Source organism: Lepidochelys olivacea (genome assembly GCF_965140295.1).
Source record: "Lepidochelys olivacea isolate rLepOli2 genome assembly, chromosome: 16".
In the NCBI taxonomy this organism is placed as follows: domain Eukaryota; kingdom Metazoa; phylum Chordata; order Testudines; family Cheloniidae; genus Lepidochelys; species Lepidochelys olivacea.
Window position 1 is genome coordinate 7,576,921 of NC_140426.1, and position 19,174 is coordinate 7,596,094.

Below are 19,174 nucleotides of genomic sequence, written 5' to 3' on the forward strand. Positions count from 1 at the left end.
ACAGATCTAGACATAAAAGGGTGTCCTCCTGGACTGAAAGGGAAACATTTTAATAAACACAGTGCAATGCAAAATGGATCCTTTTGGATTATAGTCACTTTTCTAATTTGGATTTTAGGAGTCACGTATCATAGAAGCTAAATGCAGGGGCTGCTTTCCTTTCAGGCATCTGGATTTCATATTCTCTGCTTTTAGCAAGTTTCATGCTTAAATGTAAAACTGTCCTAGATCCTTAATTCATTATAGCAGAGTTATCTCATTTGGTACTGGCCGGTGTGGGTGCTAGAGTCTTACCAGCCAAATAGCACATGCTGTTTTCCAAAGAGCTGCAGAGATGAAGATCACTGTGTAAATAATGATTATTGTGTTGATAGAATCCAGTGTGAAACGGAGACAGGATTTATTTCATGCTTTCTATCAACGCTAAACCTAACATAAGGGTTAGTCTTCTCGCTGCTCTACCAGTATCCTTCTCTGATATGATCTAAACAAATAGAATTCAAGATGGATGATATGAGACCCCCCCCCTTTTTTTTTTTGAGAGAGAGAGCGAGCGAGCTCTGGCCTCACGCTTTCTGTGCTCTTGTGTGCACTAGAAAAGTTGCACCAGGTTAACCAAATAGATTTTAAAATCCATTTTAACTTGTACAAACTCCTAACGCACATGCCTTTAAATGTTAAACCCTCATTTAAATCTGTCTAGATTGCAACTCAATTAAATTAAAAGCAGTGTAATTAAACTGGTGCAACCCTTACCTAGACAAGGCCACAGAGAGCTAGTGTAACTGGTTTTCTCCTTAAACTGATTTTAGATTGATCTAGCTAAACCTGTGACAGCATCTAATACTGGTGCTCTTAAATCAGGTTAACCTTTGCTTAAATTAGTGTAGCTTAATTAGGTAAATCAGATGCAGTATTGCCAACTCTCGGTGTTCAAAACCCATGATTCAGACCCTAAAAACCATGAGGCTGGCTTAAAAATCATGCAATTTTATAAAAATATAATATATTTGGGGTTCTTTTTATTTCCCTTCTGGCTTCTGAGACTTTAGGGGGCATTTGAGTCAGATGTTCAGGCTTTTCTCTGCAAACTTGAGGGCTAGAGATTTCCTACTTTTAAAGTGGAAGCTGAAATTCTCAACTAATCACATGACTCTGGGAGCTGGGGTTTCGAGGAAAGCACTAAATATTGTGAGAAACCTGCTCTAGCTCAGAGCAGTTACTTTGGGGAAGCTTTCTGGCCTATGTTATGTAGGAGATCGTACTAAATTATATGAATCAAGACTCTCCATAAAATCTGTTGGCAAGGCAACAGATGCAAAGTAGATTGACAAACAAGGGTAAACCTGGTTTAAGTGCATGTACTATAAAGGTTTGCACGGCTTTAACTAAATCAGTTTGAAATGTTTGTGACTCCTAATGTCTCTTGTTTTAAATCACACTGAAGTGAAGTCTCTGATCAGCTGGACTGTGGCACAAATAGCATTGTGAGTCACTGGGATTAGGTTTTGGGGGTGGGGACGGGGTTCTATTGTACAAGAACACAGGGAGGGAATTTGATGTTTATTTCCAAACATTCAAAGTGACGACAAATTCCAAAGGGGCCTGTAATAGCTATAACCTTGAATTATCCAGATGCTGAGCCCGCCTCTGTCCCACTTCCCCTTTTGTGTGTTTCAATTCATCCTCCAAGGCTCCCCACTGAGGACAGCCGTGGCTCAATGAAGCAATTGAGAGGTAGAAAAAAAGAGAGAGCATTTAACATCTTCTGGCTTTGAAGTTGAGTTTAATCCTGTTAAAAGCCTGGTGCCTGAATAGCAGGCTCTGATATGCGTCTGGCAAGCTCTCCCTGAAGTCAAAAGCAGTGTAACAAATGCCAGGATTTCCCTGTGTGTGTACGTGTAAGAGAGAGAGACACTCACACAGAGTAGTGAAAGCAGCCTTTGCACAATGCATCAAAAATGAGCACTTCCCAGCATGAGTTTCACATCATGGGGTTTGGCCAGGCCAGATTTATTTCAGCAGCGGCTCCCGGTTGTGTAACTGATTGACTTGCGTGTGCAGTGTCGGAAAGTCTTGTTTTTAAAAGCTCCAAGGATGATACTTTGCTGTAAATGTATCTGCCTGTTAACATGCTCCTTATTTAACATGCATGTTGCAGTTGCGCCTAGAGACCACCTAACTCGATCAGAACTGCCGGGGCAGAATGTTGCCACCTCTGGACCGTTTGGGAGCTGTGTCAGTAAGGAATGAGGCAGGGATTGCTTTCCAGGGATGATGGGGCAGGGAGCGAATGGGGAATTGCCCTATAGATGATGAATGGGCCTGATCGTTCAGAACATTCTGTACATCGGCGATGCCCATTAAAATCAATGGGGGGTGCCAGAGTTTGGCCCCTGTGGCTGGCTGCACGGTGTGCCAGGCTTGCAGCCAAGGGCCGGGCTGGTTTAGTGCCATCAGCCCACAGTCACATCTATGCTGGGGTCTTAACACACACTTCCTTTCTGCCCAGGGGAGCAGTCTGTGGGGGGAGGGAGTTGTGCTCCAGCAGCCTGTGGCTTACCTGGAAGAGGGGTATCCCCCAAGGCAGCACTGCCCTTCCCCCCAGGCCCTGGTCTCTTGTAGGATACTTGTGACCCACAGATGACTGAACATACAAGCACAACTGGGCATGTAGGCTGGCCCTTTCCCGGCTGGCCAGTGCCCTTTGCACTGACACACACAGTGGTGGAGCTCAGCCCCTGTGAGGCTACTCTGGGGAGAATCCCTTTTCATAGAATCATAGAATATCAGGGTTGGAAGGGACCCCAGAAGGTCATCTAGTCTAACCCCCTGCTCGAAGCAGTATTCTTGTCAGCAAGTTAAGGAAGTATGGGCTGGATGAATGCACTATAAGGTGGGTAGAAAGCTGGCTAGATTGTCAGGCTCAAAGGGTAGTGATCAATGGCTCCATGTCTAGTTGGCAGCCGGTGTCAAGTGGAGTGCCCCAGGGGTCGGTCCTGGGGCCGGTTTTGTTCAATAACTTCATAAATGATCTGGAGGATGGTGTGGATTGCACTCTCAGCAAATTTGCGGATGATACTAAACTGGGAGGAGTGGTAGATACGCTGGAGGGGAGGGATAGGATACAGAAGGACCTAGACAAATTGGAGGATTGGGCCAAAAGAAATCTGATGAGGTTCAATAAGGATAAGTGCAGGGTCCTGCACTTAGGACGGAAGAACCCAATGCACAGCTACAGACTAGGGACCGAATGGCTAGGCAGCAGTTCTGCGGAAAAGGACCTAGGGGTGACAGTGGATGAGAAGCTGGATATGAGTCAGCAGTGTGCCCTTGTTGCCAAGAAGGCCAATGGCATTTTGGGATGTATAAGCAGGGGCATAGCCAGCAGATCGAGGGACATGATCATCCCCCTCTATTCGACATTGGTGAGGCCTCATCTGGAGTACTGTGTCCAGTTTTGGGACCCGCACTACAAGAAGGATGTGGATAAATTGGAGAGAGTCCAGCGAAGGGCAACAAAAATGATTAGGGGTCTGGAACACATGACTTACGAGGAGAGGCTGAGGGAGCTGGGATTGTTTAGTCTGCAGAAGAGAAGAATGAAGGGGGATTTGGACTAGATGACCTTCTGGGGTCCCTTTTGCCCAAGACAGGGGCTGGCATTAAGGTGATATGCACCTAGTGCAGAGCTGAGCCTCGTCGCCTTATCAGGAGCCACTCTCCTTCCTCTATCTTCCCCTCCCTGCCTCGTGTTGTGTATCCCACCTGGTCTGCACGCCTCCGGGCAGGACCTGTCTGTGCCCTCCCTTCTCCAGGGAGGACTATACACATCTAGGGGGCTACGTACTAAGAGATGCCAAGGCCCCAAGTTCTTCCCATTGGAGGCAGGTATAGCTCACCTGGCTTCCAGACAGCTCTGTTGGAGTTTGGCTGCAGATTATTGTGCAGGGCTAAAAACATAGTTGTTAATAATCCACTAATTGAGACCAATGGCCCCTCCTCCTAGGTGGAGATGCTGCTGGAGCCCAATAGGGAATTTCTGGCTGGGCTGGAGCAGGTGGAGGGCCTGTTAGCTTATAGAGCTGGCTGGCTCCCACATGTTCAGTTCTGTGTGCAGTTCAAAGTAATGGGTCCAGCTGGTTTAGGGCCAGGCTCCCTGAGACCTTCCCCGGCTCTGTGTGACCCCTGCAGGGAGCTGCAGTCAGCTGGGGCACTCGGGGTAGAGGGGCTTCTGGGGCGGCAGAGAAGGGAGATTGCATGGCATGTTGGGCCTGACATCCTCCTGCAGCAGGGCAATGAGACACCCCCTGCCTGAGGCCCGCCGTTGTGCCCTACAAGGGCCCCGCAGCCCTCAGGAGCACAGTGTTCTCCGCGGCTCTGCAGCTGCCTGTGTGCCGCGCACCCTGATGATGCTCTGAGTTCAAATTGCGGGGTGGGGAGCCCCGAGCGGAGCCTTTGTTCACACTCTGCCTGGGACTATGCTGACAGCAGCGGCTGCTGGCGTTAGGGGTTCATATGGGCTGGTGGCATCATTAAGGCAAATCTCCCCTCCCAAGAGGCAGGAGGTGGGTTCTGTGTCTAGCTCAGCCAGTGGCAAACTCTGGTTTGTGACTCTCTGCATCCTCCAGCTCCACGAGCTAACGGCAAAGATGCCCCCGAGGTGAATGTGGGCAGGGCCAGCAGGGGGCGGTGGCTCCTATCCCATACTTTTGGGGTCTTCATGTTTGTCCAATCATGGGTGCAAGATTACCCCTCCCTTTAACCCTGGAGAACACTGGAGTTCATGATCCTTCCTCCCCCGCCTAGAGCTCAGAGACTACCCTGCCTTCTGGGCCGAGGAGGAGGTCCATGGTGAACGTACATGATCTGGTGCAAGGATGCAGGGAGCTGAAGGAAGCTGGGAGGGGCGGTGTGTGTGATGGTGATCCCGCCTGGAGCGCTGTGGCCGTGGGGGCTGGCAGGACTGAATTGCTGCCCTTTCTCTTCACTTCTTCTGAGTTTCTGTCGTCACTTCCCCTTATGTCCCTAACCTCCAAGCCGGGACAGATCATCTTCCCTGTGCAGTGCCAGGGCCGTCCCGGGCATCACATGGGTGATAGCCAAACACCGCTTAGTTGGACGTTGCGCGGCCCAAGGCAGCCTGTCCATTCCAGCCCCACTGGTCGGTGTCACTCTGCTGAGTGTGTCAGAGTCCTGGTCAGGCCATGGATTCGGGTTATTGACTTGAGAAACACTATTGCGGTGCCTCTTTCGGGAAGGGGCCTGTTCATGGTGTTCCCAAGAGGCACTGATGCTCCCCCGACTTTCATCACTTTTTTCTTTCCTCCCTCAGCCAGCTCTGTTTCACAACATCCTCTGGGTTTCCCTTTCTGCATAACTTCTGTCTGCCTCTCGTTCACCTCAATGCCCAGTGGTCTGTGTGGGTTTCATTTATTGGACCAAGGGTATTTCTTGCAGGGCTGCGGAGCCATGGGAGTATTTGGAAATAGAATGGAGGGAGGGCAGATGGAGTATCGTCCCAGCTGGAGAGTAGGACTCCTGGGTTCTTTTTCCAGCGCTGCCATTGACTTGCTCCTTGGCCAGGCTGTCTGCCTCAGCCCCACATTTCACACAAATGGGAGTTATGCCAAGCCTAGGGGTGCTGAGAAGGTGGATGTTTGTGAAGCTCTTTGAGATCTTTGTGCACAACACACAACCTACAAGTTGCATGCACTCAGAAACATTAAATATGTTTGGCAGGAAGTCCCCCCCCCCCATGTCAGCCATAGAGCCATAGGTGTCAAGGTCAGAAGGGACGTTCCATTGTCTAGTCTGACGTCCTGTGTGACACAGGCTGTGAGATCCCACCCAGTGGCTCCCGTATCCAACACCTGCCTGGGCTGAGAACAATGGGATGGTTGAATGAAAACCCCACCCAGCCTAAGAAGCACCTTGCGCCTCTCAACCCTCCTCAACATCCAGGAAAAATTGGGCTTTGTCCAACCAGGGCTGGTATTGGATTCTAAAGGGGAAGGAGTTGAGAATCCTTTGTGTAAAATGTCCTTTCATCCAAGGATCTGGAGTAAGGGCAAAGTGCCCTCCCAGGAGACCCTACCTAATAATAATCTTCCATGGAGATAAATAATTTTCAAGTCCTCCGTTTCTCAATAATACAGCCTCTTCCTCTGGTGAGTGCTACCAGCTCCAAGGGCTTCCTACCTGCCCCTAGGGGCTCTGATGACATAGGACAAGTTCGGAGCAAGCCTCAATGATCTCAGATGTCTCCAGAACTCCAAGGTGGCAGGGCAGGGAGTGTCTAGATAAATATCCAGTGTCCAATATGCAGAGAATCCAGCATCTACTCCAGGGCCACATCTAGAGTAGGGGGGAAAGGGTATGTTAGAAAATGTGTTAGCTAACACCATTTCAGACAGGACTTTTCCCCTAGTGTCGATAGAGCCAGTTGTGTTTAAAACACACTCGCTGGTCTTAGTCTACCCTACTCTACCTTTCCTCTGATGCCCAGACCCACTCCGGCTCCATCACCGCCTGTGTGATTTCAAGAGAGACCCTACAATCACTGCTATAACAATGTAAAAGGTTTGTACCTTTGTTTGTCGTCTTTTGCTCACAAATGCAGAGGGACATTTCCCAGGTAGCTTCTAAACAGATGTGTTTTTCTTCTTAGCCTTGTGATTGCAGCAAATATTTCGCTTGGCTTTTTGAGCTAGCATGCCATTGAGAAGCAAAGTCAGGAAAGTAACTGAAATACTTCTCTGATGGATTGTATTTATGGAGGGACACCCTATCTTAAATTCCCAATTACTGAGGGACAATCTACACTCACTGCTATATTTGCTTTCCACAAACTATTCTTAGTGTAACTTTTTGTGAGTGATGTATTGGCGTATCTGGATGCTAGTATTTAAACTGGATCATTACATTTATTAACCTTCATTTGAGATATTGCAGATTATGTACTATATGAATTTTATGGCTTTTAAAACCAAGCTTTGTACTTTTGGATAATTCAAGCGTTACAGCCAGATGTATAGAAACTCTTTGTAGACCTTTGTATTAGACAATTTTAACACTAGCTTTAATAAAACATTTTAAATTAGTTCAATGGCTGATACACGCTTTTAGGCCAGACCTTGCCCTTTTAGGGTTCTGGATTTGCTCTGATGGGGTTTATCTGGGACTAATGGCTATGATCGCAATATGAGAAACCTGTACAGAAGGCTGTCTTGGCTGTGACTTCCTTTCTGCTCGTCACCGCCTTCTGATTCCATCGGAGCAGTGAAATATTTCCAGCCCGCCAGTGGGATTTTCTGAGTTCTGCTTAAAATCTCTTTCGGGGGAGGGGAGAGAGAGGTGACACCCACAGTCCCTCAACTATTATCTGTGTGTTCTGGGGGGCTCAGAGTCTGAATTACAGGTGTGGGAGAGAGTCACCTGGCATTTGCCAGTGCTTCTTGTACAGGGTGCCAGTGTACTGCTTCTGTGAAGACGCTTGCTAGGGAGGCGGGTGGGTGCTGTTTCTTCTCAGCCGTTTCACCAGCTAAGGCCCAGTCCTGCAGTCCCAGCACAAGACCCACTGACTACACTCACCTACAGGCTGCAGGATTTAGCACAGTGGTTCTCAAACTTTCTGTATTGACGACCCTTTTCACACAACAAGCCTCTGAGTGCGACCGCCCCCCGCTGCCCTTAACAATTAAAAACACATTTTTATATTTAACATTTTTAAATGCTAAATTTATAACCCTATTGTTTAAAATGAATTTACGTTTTCTCATTGCTTTTAAATGAAGATGAAAACATTTTTATCAAATTATTATAATTATAAGCAGAAAAGCTATTTTTAAAATTTTTTTTACAGTTTAACACTGGGAGGGCGCGAAGAAATTTTGTCAATATCCATTTTCACAGCGGACTTAGCGCCCCATCGCCAGCCTCACTTCTGCGCTGCTGCTGGCCGCGGCGCTGCCTTCAGAGCTTGGCAGCCGGAGAGCAGGGCTGCTGGCTGGGTCCCCAGCTCTGAGGGCAGCAGCAGCGCAGAATTGCAGAAGGGAGGGTGGCAATGCCATACCATGCCAGCCTTACTGCTGCATAAGGTTTGACCTTTGCGCTGGGAGAGATGGGCACGGGGGCTAAGGCAAATGTTGAGGTGGCTGTAACCGCCTTAAGCACCCCCACAGCGCCACACCTCCCTGTGTGTCTGGCTGTTACATTATAAATTACCTTTTTTTGTTGCCGATCTCAGTGTTCTGATTGGTCTGCAGTTTAATGCAACAATCAAGCCCTCTAACGTTGTTTCAGTCCCACCTTTTTAGTCTCAAGACAACAAACCTGCCCCCATGATACTCCGATCCCCAGAGTCCAATTTCCTTAAAGTGTTGCTAATACAAATATATATGTTGTTTAGGAACAGCAATCGCTGCATTGTGTGTTTGCGATACTTTTTGAAGTAAATACTCTACATTGTGATAGAAAGGTGTGTGTCATTTTCTAAAACACTAGATTTAAAAGATGTATTTTATTGCAGTTGCTCTCTGTTTTGTGGATGTACTCGCGACCCCCAGTTTCAGAGCCCCTGCCCTCTGTTAGCGGCGTGTGTTTCAGACTTGCCTGCGGAGGAAACTGCTCCTGCAGGAGCTCCAAGCTGTCACTTGCTCTCCAGCCCCAGAGCTGGAGCCTTGCCCTGTATAATGCACACGTTGCTGCGGGCAGCTGACCATTCCTTTGGGAGCCGTAAGCCCCCGATGCTCCGTGGCAGTAAACCATTACAGCAGTTTTCTCTCTTTCCTCAGGGAGAACTTCTGTTCCCAACCTAGAGGAGGAAATCGACTTCTTAGCTGACGTGCTGGCCAGGCAGGATGCCTCTCGCCTCCATCTGCTCCAGGATGGTGAGTCCAGAAGTCATCTGCCTGCTCTCCTTAGCCTGTTCTCCCAGCCGCTTTCATGCAATTGCGCTGCTTTCCACGTTTAGTGACTCTGAGGCCAACGGTCCCAAAGTTCAGACAAAACCCCTGTGATCAACAACTCAGACTCTCCGCTCAAAGGCTGAAAACTGTGTAAATAAACATGAGCCCTCTGAAATGTCCTGCTTATTGAGGGCTCTGTTTTACTGTCCCTGCTGCCGATTTAATAGATTGGTGCTTAAATTCCTGTACTGAATTACTAGGTTTCCAGGGAAGTGTTTCTAGCATTTCCTGGCTGGGTGAGTTGGGGGGAAAGCAGACCATGGAGTTTTCATTGCTCTGCAAATACCATATTACAGGGCTCCTGGATTCAGCAGAGCCCAGGGCCTGGAGAACACGTGCGCTTCCTCATTTGGAAACAAACTCAAGACTCCCATCCTCTAGGCATGTCAAGGCAGTGCACGCTAGTGGTTAGAGCAGGGGACCAGGGTCTATTCCTGGCTCGACTACAACTCTGTGTGACCTTGAGGAACTCCCTTAACCTCTGTGTGCCTCAGTTTCTCGATTTGTAAAAGAGGGATGACCACTCCCGTGAGATTCTAGATGAAAGATGCTCTAGAAGTGCTGCGTGTTTGGTGACCAGAGGAAAGGGACATGGTTTTGGGGAGAGATATTCCTTACCTTGGAAATTTTGTCTTCTCTCTCTCCCTTTTCCATCCCATGAGCTGGGATTTCTTGAAAGATTTCATAGCTTCATTTCCTAATGTAAAAGGCACCCAAACTGCTGATGCCAGGGCAATAAAGTTGCCTTTTATGGCTGTATTTTATAATGGGGAGCACAAGTGCTAGAACGGAGGAGAGCGACTGCTGATTTCACATTTATTCCACAAGTGATTCCCCCACCAGCTACAGGCCCGATCCTGTGGTCGTAGCACAAGACCCATTGGCTGCAGTGGGAGTTAAGGATCTAGCCCCTCTATTAGCAAGGGGTACGTTGCGGACTTTCCATATGTTCTGGGGTTCTGTATTGCATCCCTGTGAACAGCAAGATGGCGCGTCCTGGTCGGTGCTAAAGCATTAAACACCTGTCAAGGTTTCTTCCCCACTCTGAACTCTAGGGTACAGATGTGGGGACCCGTGTGAAAGACCCCCTAAGCTTATTCTTACCAGCTTAAGTTAAAAACTTCCCCAAGGTACAAACTGCCTTATTCTTGAACCGTATGCTGCCACCACCAAGTGTTTTAAACAAAGAACAGGGAAAGAGACCACTTGGAGACGTCTTCCCCCAAAATATCCCCCCAAGCCCTACACACCCCCTTTCCTGGGGAGGCTTGAGAATAATATCCTAGCCAGTTGGTTACAAAATCATCAAAGACTCAAACCCCTGGGTCTTGGAACAATGGAAAAATCAGTCAGGTTCTTAAAAGAAGGATTTTATTACAAAAAAAAAAAAGGTAAAAATCATCTCTGTAAAATCAGGATGGAAAATACTTTACAGGGTATTTCAGATTCAAAACACAGAGCATCCCTCTAGGCAAAACCTTAAAGTTACAGAAAACAGGAATAAACCTCCCTCTTAACACAGGGAAAATTCACATAAAACAAAAGATAAACTAATCTGCCTTGCCTGGCTTACCTATACTGGTTGCAGTGTTGGAGACTTGGATTAGGATGGGTTGGAGAAGATGGGTTTCTGTCTGGCCTCTCCCAGTCCCAAGAGAGAACAACACCTTAAACAAAGAGCACAAACAAAAACCTGCCCCACTTCCCCCCCCCCCCCCCCAAGATTTGAAAGTATCTTGTCCCCTTATTGGTCTTTGGATCAGGTGCCAGCCAGGTTAGCTGAGCTTCTTAACCCTTTACAGGTCACAGGATGTTGCCTCTGGCCAGGCGGGATTTTATAGCACTGTATACAGAAAGGCGGTTACCCTTCCCTTTATATTTATGACAACACCAATGGGGGTAGCGAATGGTTTTCACCTCTTTGTCCATATCTCCGCTGCCTGCCCCAGAGCTGGGTGCTGCGGGGCCCCGCTGCCTCTGCTGATGCTCGTGGTCTCTGCTTTCTTGCACAGCCACCCCAGCAGGGAAGCATCCTGAAACCACTGGGGCGAGAGGGGAGTCCCCCCAGAGGAACAGAGCGAGCCACAGGGCTGTGACATCTCATCCCACTGCTACCACCAAGACAGTGAAGAGTTCTCCGGTGGAGGTGTTCCATGTCACTTCCAATGACCTCCTGATACTCGGTAAGTGCAGGCTTCCCTTTGGAGTTCAGAGCTAGAGATGGGCCCGATCCAGGTTGTGCGGGGGTGCGGGAGCTGGTTTAGCACCTTGGGGCTTGCCGCTGTGTCTGTGATGGGCCAAGAGGCAGTTTGGCTCTGAAGTGGAGCTTTGCAGCTCAGGCTGGCCTTTCCTGGGAGTTTGTTGCACTTCCCAGTGGGGCGAGACGGAATTCAGTTTGCTTATGAGACTGACCACACTTGCATCCGTGGAGTGACCAGGTTTACTGTCGTACGTACCTGTACGACAACAGGCATTGAAACTGCTGCACTCTGGGTGCCTGTGAGCAATAGTGCCCAGCGGGGTAGGCGTTAGTTATTGAAAGGGCAGGGAGGGCAAACCATCCCAGCCTGTAACAACCCCTCTGTCTGTTTTGGGCTAGCTTGGTCAGTAGCGGCCAGGTGACGAGCTCTGCGCTGTGTTCCTTCCTCTGCAGGGATGATCGTGGTGTTCTCTGTCGCCGGCATTGTTGCTTTAATCGTGGCTGCGATCTGCTGGTGCAGGTAAGCCAGCAGGGACCTCCTCCAGCAAACGGCTGGGCCGCCACTTGGTGTCCTGCTGAGTTTGTGCCTGGACTTCTGTGCAATTGAGAGGGGAAGGATTTTAAAAGAGAGAAGTAGCTCTCCTTGGGCTAGGGACCTCAGGTTGAGTCTTCGCCTGGCATGGTGCAAAACGCATCTCCAGCTGCACCCACAGGAGGCAAATGGGGGAGATAAAATGCCTAAAGCAAGAGAGAGTGGGCCCAGCGTCCTGTCAGATACTCAGTACCAGTCGTTGTAAGGCGCAGTGGTGATGGGCGCTCTATAGCCCGGGTGGATGGATGTGAATCACTCGTGAGAAGAGTTTTAGGGCAGAGAGGTGCCGCATGCTTGGATAGACTGTCACTTGTGACGGCCAATTAATATATCCTAGGAGACAGTGTCAGAAGGAGCCTTTCTAGCTGCGATTAACTTATCGTGTTGCAGGAACACTTAAGAACCCCAGGCATGGGCCAGGGCCCCGTTATGGTAGGCGCTGTGCAAACAGCCCCTGTTCCAATGAATTTACCAGATACATAAGGGTCCAGGGTAACCACCTGAAACCAGGAAGACTCCTGCCCTGCTTTCTGTGAGCAGATCACACACCCTGGCTCAGTCCACACAAATGCTGGGTTGATTGCACGGAGGTGAGTGCTAGACCAGTGTTAAATGGCTTGGTGCTGCAATGAATGGAGTTAACTCATAAAAACATGGGCACTGCTAGACTGGATTCACCCCGTGTCCTCTCTGATAGTGGCCAGCACCAGATACTTCAGGGGAAAGAGCAAGAGAAACCATGTAGGAGGCACATGTGGAATAATGTGTCCCTCATGAAGATTCCCTCCTGTTCCCCAGCACTCAGAGAGATTAGCTTACGCTCTAAAGTATGAGATTCCTTCCAACACACGTTAGCGTGAGCAATGAGAATTCTGGATGTTCTTGTTATCCATATAAACCTCCAATCCCTAAGTTCTTGGCCTCACTGACAGCCTGTGGGCGAGAGTTCCACAAGCTAATTCCACATTCAGAAAACCATTTCCTTCCATCAGATCTGAATCTTCTGTTCTGGTTCATTGAACATCCCCTTGTTCTTGTGCTGTGGGACAGGCAGAACAGAAGCTCCCGATCAGCCTTCTCTGCACTCGAGTATCAGAGGGGGAGCCGTGTTAGTCTGGATCTGTAAAAGCGGCAGAGTCCTGTGGCACCTTATAGACTAATGGACGTGTTGGAGCATGAGCATGCATCCGACGAAGTGGGGATTCACCCACGAAAGCTTATGCTCCAGTACGTCTGTTAGGCCATAAAGAGCCACAGGACTCTTTGCCTCTTCTCTACACTATTCATTATACCTCTGTGGCCCTGTCCCATGCTTGGCCTCTCTGCTCAGCTCTGGAGAACAGGCATGCCATTGAAAGGTACAAGACTGCTTCTCTCCAGGCCTCTGAGTGGGAGGATTGTGTTTCAGCACTTCCTGCCTGGTCAGAACCAACAAGCAGATAGATGCTGAGATGGTTTTTAGCTCAGCCTGTGTGTAGGTACCTGTCCTGGTGGGTGAACCCCCACTCTTAGGTTTGTTATGGAATTTCAGGTAGGAATTTTCATTGCTGCAGCCCCAAGCCATGGTAGTTTGGTTCTGAGGGAGGAATGGTTGAAAAGGGAATTTGAAAAAGCTAAGAAGGTGGATAGGTTTAATTTGGGACCTGTCCCTTGAAATCATTCCTGCTTACCCAGTGTCTTGTCCCCTCTGTAGGCTGCAGAAGGAAATCAGACTAGCTCAGAAAACCGACTACCCAGCTCAGAAGCTACCCGGCCCCCTGCCATATGAAAAGATCTCGGTAAGCCACTCTGGACCTTCTGTCAGACCCGTCGGCAGCATGGTCAATTTTTAACACTTGAGGTTGTACTTTGTGAGCAAATCCTGTATGAGTTCTAGAGAGGTTGGTGAAACACAAAGGGGGAGGGGGTGTGCTGCAGAGGTATTTTAAAAGAAGTCATCTGTAGTCATGTTAAAACCTGTCTCTCACCCTCGGCTCCGGTTTGTACTGGAGGCTCTGTGGGCCATGGAAAGCTAATCACTCTCTGGAGATCTGTGTTCACATCTCCTGTTTTTCCTTTAAAGCCTGGGGATCAGAAGCTGGCTCAGAGCGCCCAGATGTATCACTACCAACACCAAAAACAGCAGATGCTCTCCATGGAAAAGTAAGTGACTCCTTCCAGCTCTCCGAGAAAGCAGCAACGGCCTTGCCAGCTGCCGGCTGTTAACAAGGGTCAGTCCGGAATAAGGATCACCACAGTCTAGAGCCGGGATCGGGAGCTCTCTGAAGGCGTTCCCCTTGCAGTTCAGGAAATGCCCGGGCAGGGGGAGAGGGTGCCGACAGGATGGTGCTGGGAATCCCCGTTTGCTTCAACCTTCTAGCTGGAGGGTCTGCTTTGCTAAACAGTGCTGGGTTTGCGCTGTTGCAGCTGGAGAGGAAATTGACCCTGTGGATTTCACCTCCATCTCTACGTGCCTCTCTCTTTTCAGGCATAAAGAGGAGCCCAAACTGCCTGACTCAGCATCCTCCGACGAAGAGAACGAAGACGGTGATTTCACGGTGTATGAGTGCCCAGGGCTGGCTCCTGTAAGTTGGCAACGTGTGCCCTTCCTCCGCCCCTTTCCTCTCAATGCTCCCTTGCAGCCATCGCACCTCAGAGCCTGTGAGCTACCTCGGGAGCCGCTTGAGCTGGCGCTGCCTGAATCTGCCGGGCCCTCAGGCACTGGGCAGACGGGGAGGAGGAATGGGATCCCTGCTCTCAGGCAGTTCCAAAACCCTCTCCCTTACAAAGAACGAGTTGACTGTTCTTTGCAACGAGACCTTTTTAAAATGGCTCTTGTGCAAAATCTCCTCCTTGAGATCCCCATCCTATCCTTCTCCTCCTGACTTCCCTTCGCACAGAAGGGGATTCAACCTAAGCTGAAGGCGGCCCCCCAAAAAGCTCCCAGTGATCCTGTTCAGGATCTAGACCCTGCTGCTTAATAGAGTTGGCTGGCTGCTTCGAAACCCAAATGTGTTGTGGGGGTGTATCAGTTTAGTCGAAACCTTCAATGAGAAATTAGCAAAAAGCTTTACTAAGGTTGAAACGTTACATTCCAACTTGTATATGAATGATATAGTAACGATACATATTTGCTGACCATTTATAATCAATATAAAATGATCAAGTCAAAACTGAGGGCTTGTCTACACGGGAAACGCTGCATCGTAGACACTTGCTGCAGGGACCAGAGGGATTCTCCCATCAGGGTAGTTAATCCAGGGTAGTTAACCACCCTAAGAGGTGGTCGTTAAGTTGATGGAAGAATTCTTCTGTCGTCTACACCAGGGGTTAGGTTGGCTTAACTATGTCACTCAAGAGTGTGGTGGGGAAGAATTCTTCTGCCGCCTCTCAGGGAGGTGGATTAACTACAGCAGCCAGATCAATGGGGCCTAGCCGCGTCTTTGCTAGGGGGTGGGACAGCGTAGCTACGGCAGTGGATTTTGATTTTTCACACCCTTGAGTACCTGAGGTCTGTTGACCTAATTTGAAGCATAGACCAAGCCTCAGCCTGTGGGCGGAGACCCAGTAACTGGCTGTGTCTGGTCACTGCTTGTTCTGAATCTCTCCCCCACTGAGTGCAGGAATGGAGTGGGGCACTTCCCATCTGTCAGCTAACTAGGCAAGGGGGCGCTGGGTGATATTGATTAGATCAGGCAAGGAAACCAGGTTTGCTCCCTCCCCAGAGATACTGACCAGTGTAACCCCCCAGATGGGGTTTTCTGGCTGATGTGCTTTAAGAGAGCCTCAGCTGCAAACCCCGAGATTCTTTTCCTGGGCTTGGTGACAGTGGCCCCCCTGGCCAGCGGCAGTGCCTACCCGCCTTGTTACAAGCTACAGTGCGAAAAGCACAGTGACTCAGAAAGGGAGCTTGAGTGCAGCCTTTCACATGGTAATCGCTGTCCCTATCAGATCATCAGGGCCTAGATTAAGGGTCATCATTACATCTTTACAGCCCATTCAAGGGCGCACACTGGCAGTCTGGAGAATAAACAGCTGGTTCCTGTCAGATTTTCAGCTCCTGGTCCCTGCAGAGCTGCAAAGGCTGGCTCATGGGCTGGTTTTGTAAAGCTGGCCTACAGCGGCGTCCCCAAAGGAGACAGTAGTGGGGCTGCATTTCCTCCCCCTCCCCCTTCCCCGCTGAGAGGCAGCGCCTTCAGATTTGTCCATCTGAGAGATTCCCAGCTGTGTGCTCTCTCTCATCCCGCTCCCCCACCCATCATCTTATACGGCAGCTCCGACCCCGGCTGGTGACTGGTTACATCTCCTGGTAACTTGGCCAAAGCCCACGTCCAAAAGTCCTGTGATCAGCACAGCCCAGGCAGGTCAGACTGTCCCCTCAGCACAGGAAGGGTGGGCAGAAGTCAAGGGCACCAGAGTCTATACCATCTACACTTCCTCCCGCCCCTCCTCACAAAGCCAGGGCGGGACCCAGCCTCAGGGAAGTTTCGTAATCTGCTCCTACAATGCCGCACTTCAGAATGGAAATGTGACCTCTCTGGGAGCCACGAGGTCGGCCAGCAGATAGAGCACAGGATGGGAGCCCCCAGGTCCCAATCCCAGCTACGTCACTTCCCAAACCCCAACCCCGCAGCAGCGCGTCACAGAGCCCAGGGCAGCGGCCTCAGGTTATGTCTACACTACAGCGGCACAGGTACGGGGCTGCTGTCGCACCTCGGGGTAGATGCTTCCTACGTGGATGGAAGGGGGTTTCCGTTATGTCAGTAATCCATCTCTCCAAGAGGTGGCAGCTAGGTCAATGGAAGAAATCTTCCATCAACCTAATCACGTCTATACCCGGGGCTAGGCTGACCTAACTACGAAATCGAGGGCACAACGTTTTTCACAGCCCCTGAGTGTCGTAGCTGGGCGTCTGGGTGTAGACCAGGCCTCGGGCCAGTCTATGCTGCAGACTTTGCTGGCATAGTGACGTCCGTGGGGGGTGTGAGGAGCTGTGATCCCAGATCAATGCACGTCCCTCATGTAGACGTAGCAGCGATGGCAAAATTACACGTTTACTGGTGCAGCTTGTTTCGCTCCGAGGGGTGGCTCAGTTTTACTGGTACAAAGCCCAGCGTTCCCAGTCGAGCTGTGTCAATGCTGGGAAGGCTTTGGCCGTATAGGATATAGGTACAGCGATCCCGGTAAAGCACGGCTAGTGAAGAGATAGTCTAAGGCCTGGCCTCCACTGACATAGTAGGTTGACGTCGCTCCGGTGCTCAGGGTTGTGACATCCCGGAGCATTGCCGCGATGGTGGCCTAGCCCCTGGCATAAATGCAGTTTGGTCAATGGAAGAATGTTTGCAGTTGGCTGCATCTACACTTCAGGGCAGGACCGTCTCTCGCTGTGTGTTGCTGGAGCGCCCAGCTCGACGGGGCCCTGATCGTGGCCGGAGCCTCTCGGCACTTCTGCAATACAATTGCTAATGACAGCGGCACTGCTGTGCCGCCTGGTGGGAGGATGAGGCGGGGAGGCTATTGTGTCGTCATAAACAGTGGCTCAGAGCGGGGGGGGGGGGCTGACCTAAGCTGCTGTGACCTCTAACCTGCTGGCTCCACCCCCCCATCTTCTTTCCCTGCCAACCGCTGCAGACTGGAGAAATGGAAGTGAAGAACCCCCTCTTTGACGACTCTACCTTACCCCCTGCGGGCCCCAAGTCACACCAGTAACCTCTCTCCCGCCCGAGCTTGCCACGGACCGGTATGCAGAATGCCAAAAACCTGACGAGGCAGAACTCCAGCAACTCGGCTCCTCCCGCAGGACTCTGGACGAGGCTGCCGCTCCGTGCGCGGATTCCCAGAATCCACTGCCAGACTGTTCGACCCCGCTCAGTACACACCTGCTGACAGCTTTGGGGGGCTCACTCCTGGTTCCAGCTTCTCCTTGTTCTTTCCGTTGTGATCTCACTTGTTCCCTGCCCTGTGTTCCCTGCATCATTTCAGCTGTGGGGAGCGCTGGTTCCTGGGGGGGGGTGAGGGGTGGGGGCTGGTTGGCTGAGCGATAGCACAAGGGGTGGCAGAGTCTCCACTTTCGGGTTTGTTTTGTTTGTTACTTTGTGGGGTGGGGAATACTAGTGGTACAGCAGGTGCAAAGGGGGATCCTCTCGAGGGGATCAAGGAGTGAACAGCGAAGCAAGGGCCTTGCCTTCACTCCCCGGCGCTCTGGAAAACGTCCCTTGCAAACACTGGTGCTACCGCAGCAGTGGTAACCTAGCGGGAGCAGAAGTGACTGACATGGTGGCAGACGCTGGCAGCCAGCTGAAGCCCCGGGTGCACTAGTACTCGCAGCCAAACTGGTGGGAAACTTTCCGAGAAAAGTCTCGTGTAGACCTGGCGAAAAGAGCCACAGTCCTTCCTCGTGGCTGGATCCCACTGCGCCCCTCCAGCAGAAATCCTCTCCAGCCAAGAGACTAGAGAGCCCTTGGTGCCCAGGTTACTTGTCGTCATGCCAAAAGCAGGAGCAGAAGGAGCCATGAGTGGGAACTTAGCGAAATGGGAACTGGCTCTCCCTGTAGCACATTGTCCTTGATCTGTGGAGTCAGCTTAGTCCATGGATTGGCCCATCCCAGTGAGCAAACAGGGGGATACCCCACCCCAAATCACATTTGGTATCTGGCTTCCCATCTGGGTGACTCTAGACTCGGTGCCTTTGTCTCACTGTCCCTGGGAGTTAGGGCAAACTTGCTGTATCAGACCCCATCACCGAATTCTCCTGTGATGCGGGTTTTATAATTCCATGTTTGTAGCATTTTCCAACTAGTAATTTGGCCAGGGCGCACACATCTTTCTGGCCATCTTTTCTCTTCTGTTGTATAAAACAGTTTGTCCAATAAACCAGCTATGCAGGTTTCTGATGGTGGATTTCTCAGCCTGCCAGACTCTTTGATTCGCTCATTAAAATAAGCCTCTGGCCTCTGGTTGATTTCATCAGTTGCTGTGGAACAGAAAGTGATGAAGTGTGTGCACTGCCCAATTGCTGCCAGACCCCAGTGCTGTGGGTTAGTGGCTGGAAATGCTCTCTGATGGGCCAGTGCTCTCCTCTGGCCTACCTGCCCGGGGAGCAAAAAGAAAAACAAACATCTGTGCATGGTTCCTAGGGAAAGAGTGAATTCCATAGTGACAAGCCCCAGCAGCGAGTAGCCCCGCACCGCCCTTTCCAAGGCCACCACAGGCGTGACGAGACGGCCTCGTCTCTCTAATGGGAAAAGCAGCAAACGATCACTTGTTCAGAAATGTCAGAGGTGTAACTTTTTGGCGGTTCCCAGCCCCCGGCAGTCTGCGGGAGGGATCACGCAGGGGCGGGGGGCTAGGCAGGAGGCATATTGCTTATTTCTGGAGCTTTTCCTTGCTACCGCCTGATAGAGCAGAGTGCTGAATGACAGCAGCTGGGGAGAG

At 50.4% G+C, this 19,174-nt stretch overlaps 1 protein-coding gene across 2 annotated transcripts in view; it reads left to right on the forward strand.

Annotated features, from left to right (window-relative positions):
* The window catches only part of NPDC1 (neural proliferation, differentiation and control 1), a 127,647-nt gene extending 109,007 nt beyond the window's left edge, over positions 1-18,640 (forward strand). For both annotated transcript variants that reach the window (XM_084649665.1, XM_084649666.1), the window contains exons 3-9: positions 8,796-8,891; positions 10,982-11,152; positions 11,623-11,689; positions 13,455-13,539; positions 13,824-13,903; positions 14,229-14,325; positions 17,372-18,640. In XM_084649665.1, the coding sequence (XP_084505791.1) occupies positions 8,796-8,891; positions 10,982-11,152; positions 11,623-11,689; positions 13,455-13,539; positions 13,824-13,903; positions 14,229-14,325; positions 17,372-17,449 (674 nt within the window). In that variant the 3' untranslated portion in view covers positions 17,450-18,640. The remainder of the gene's footprint in view (positions 1-8,795; positions 8,892-10,981; positions 11,153-11,622; positions 11,690-13,454; positions 13,540-13,823; positions 13,904-14,228; positions 14,326-17,371) is intronic.
* Positions 18,641-19,174: the final 534 nt, after the last annotated feature.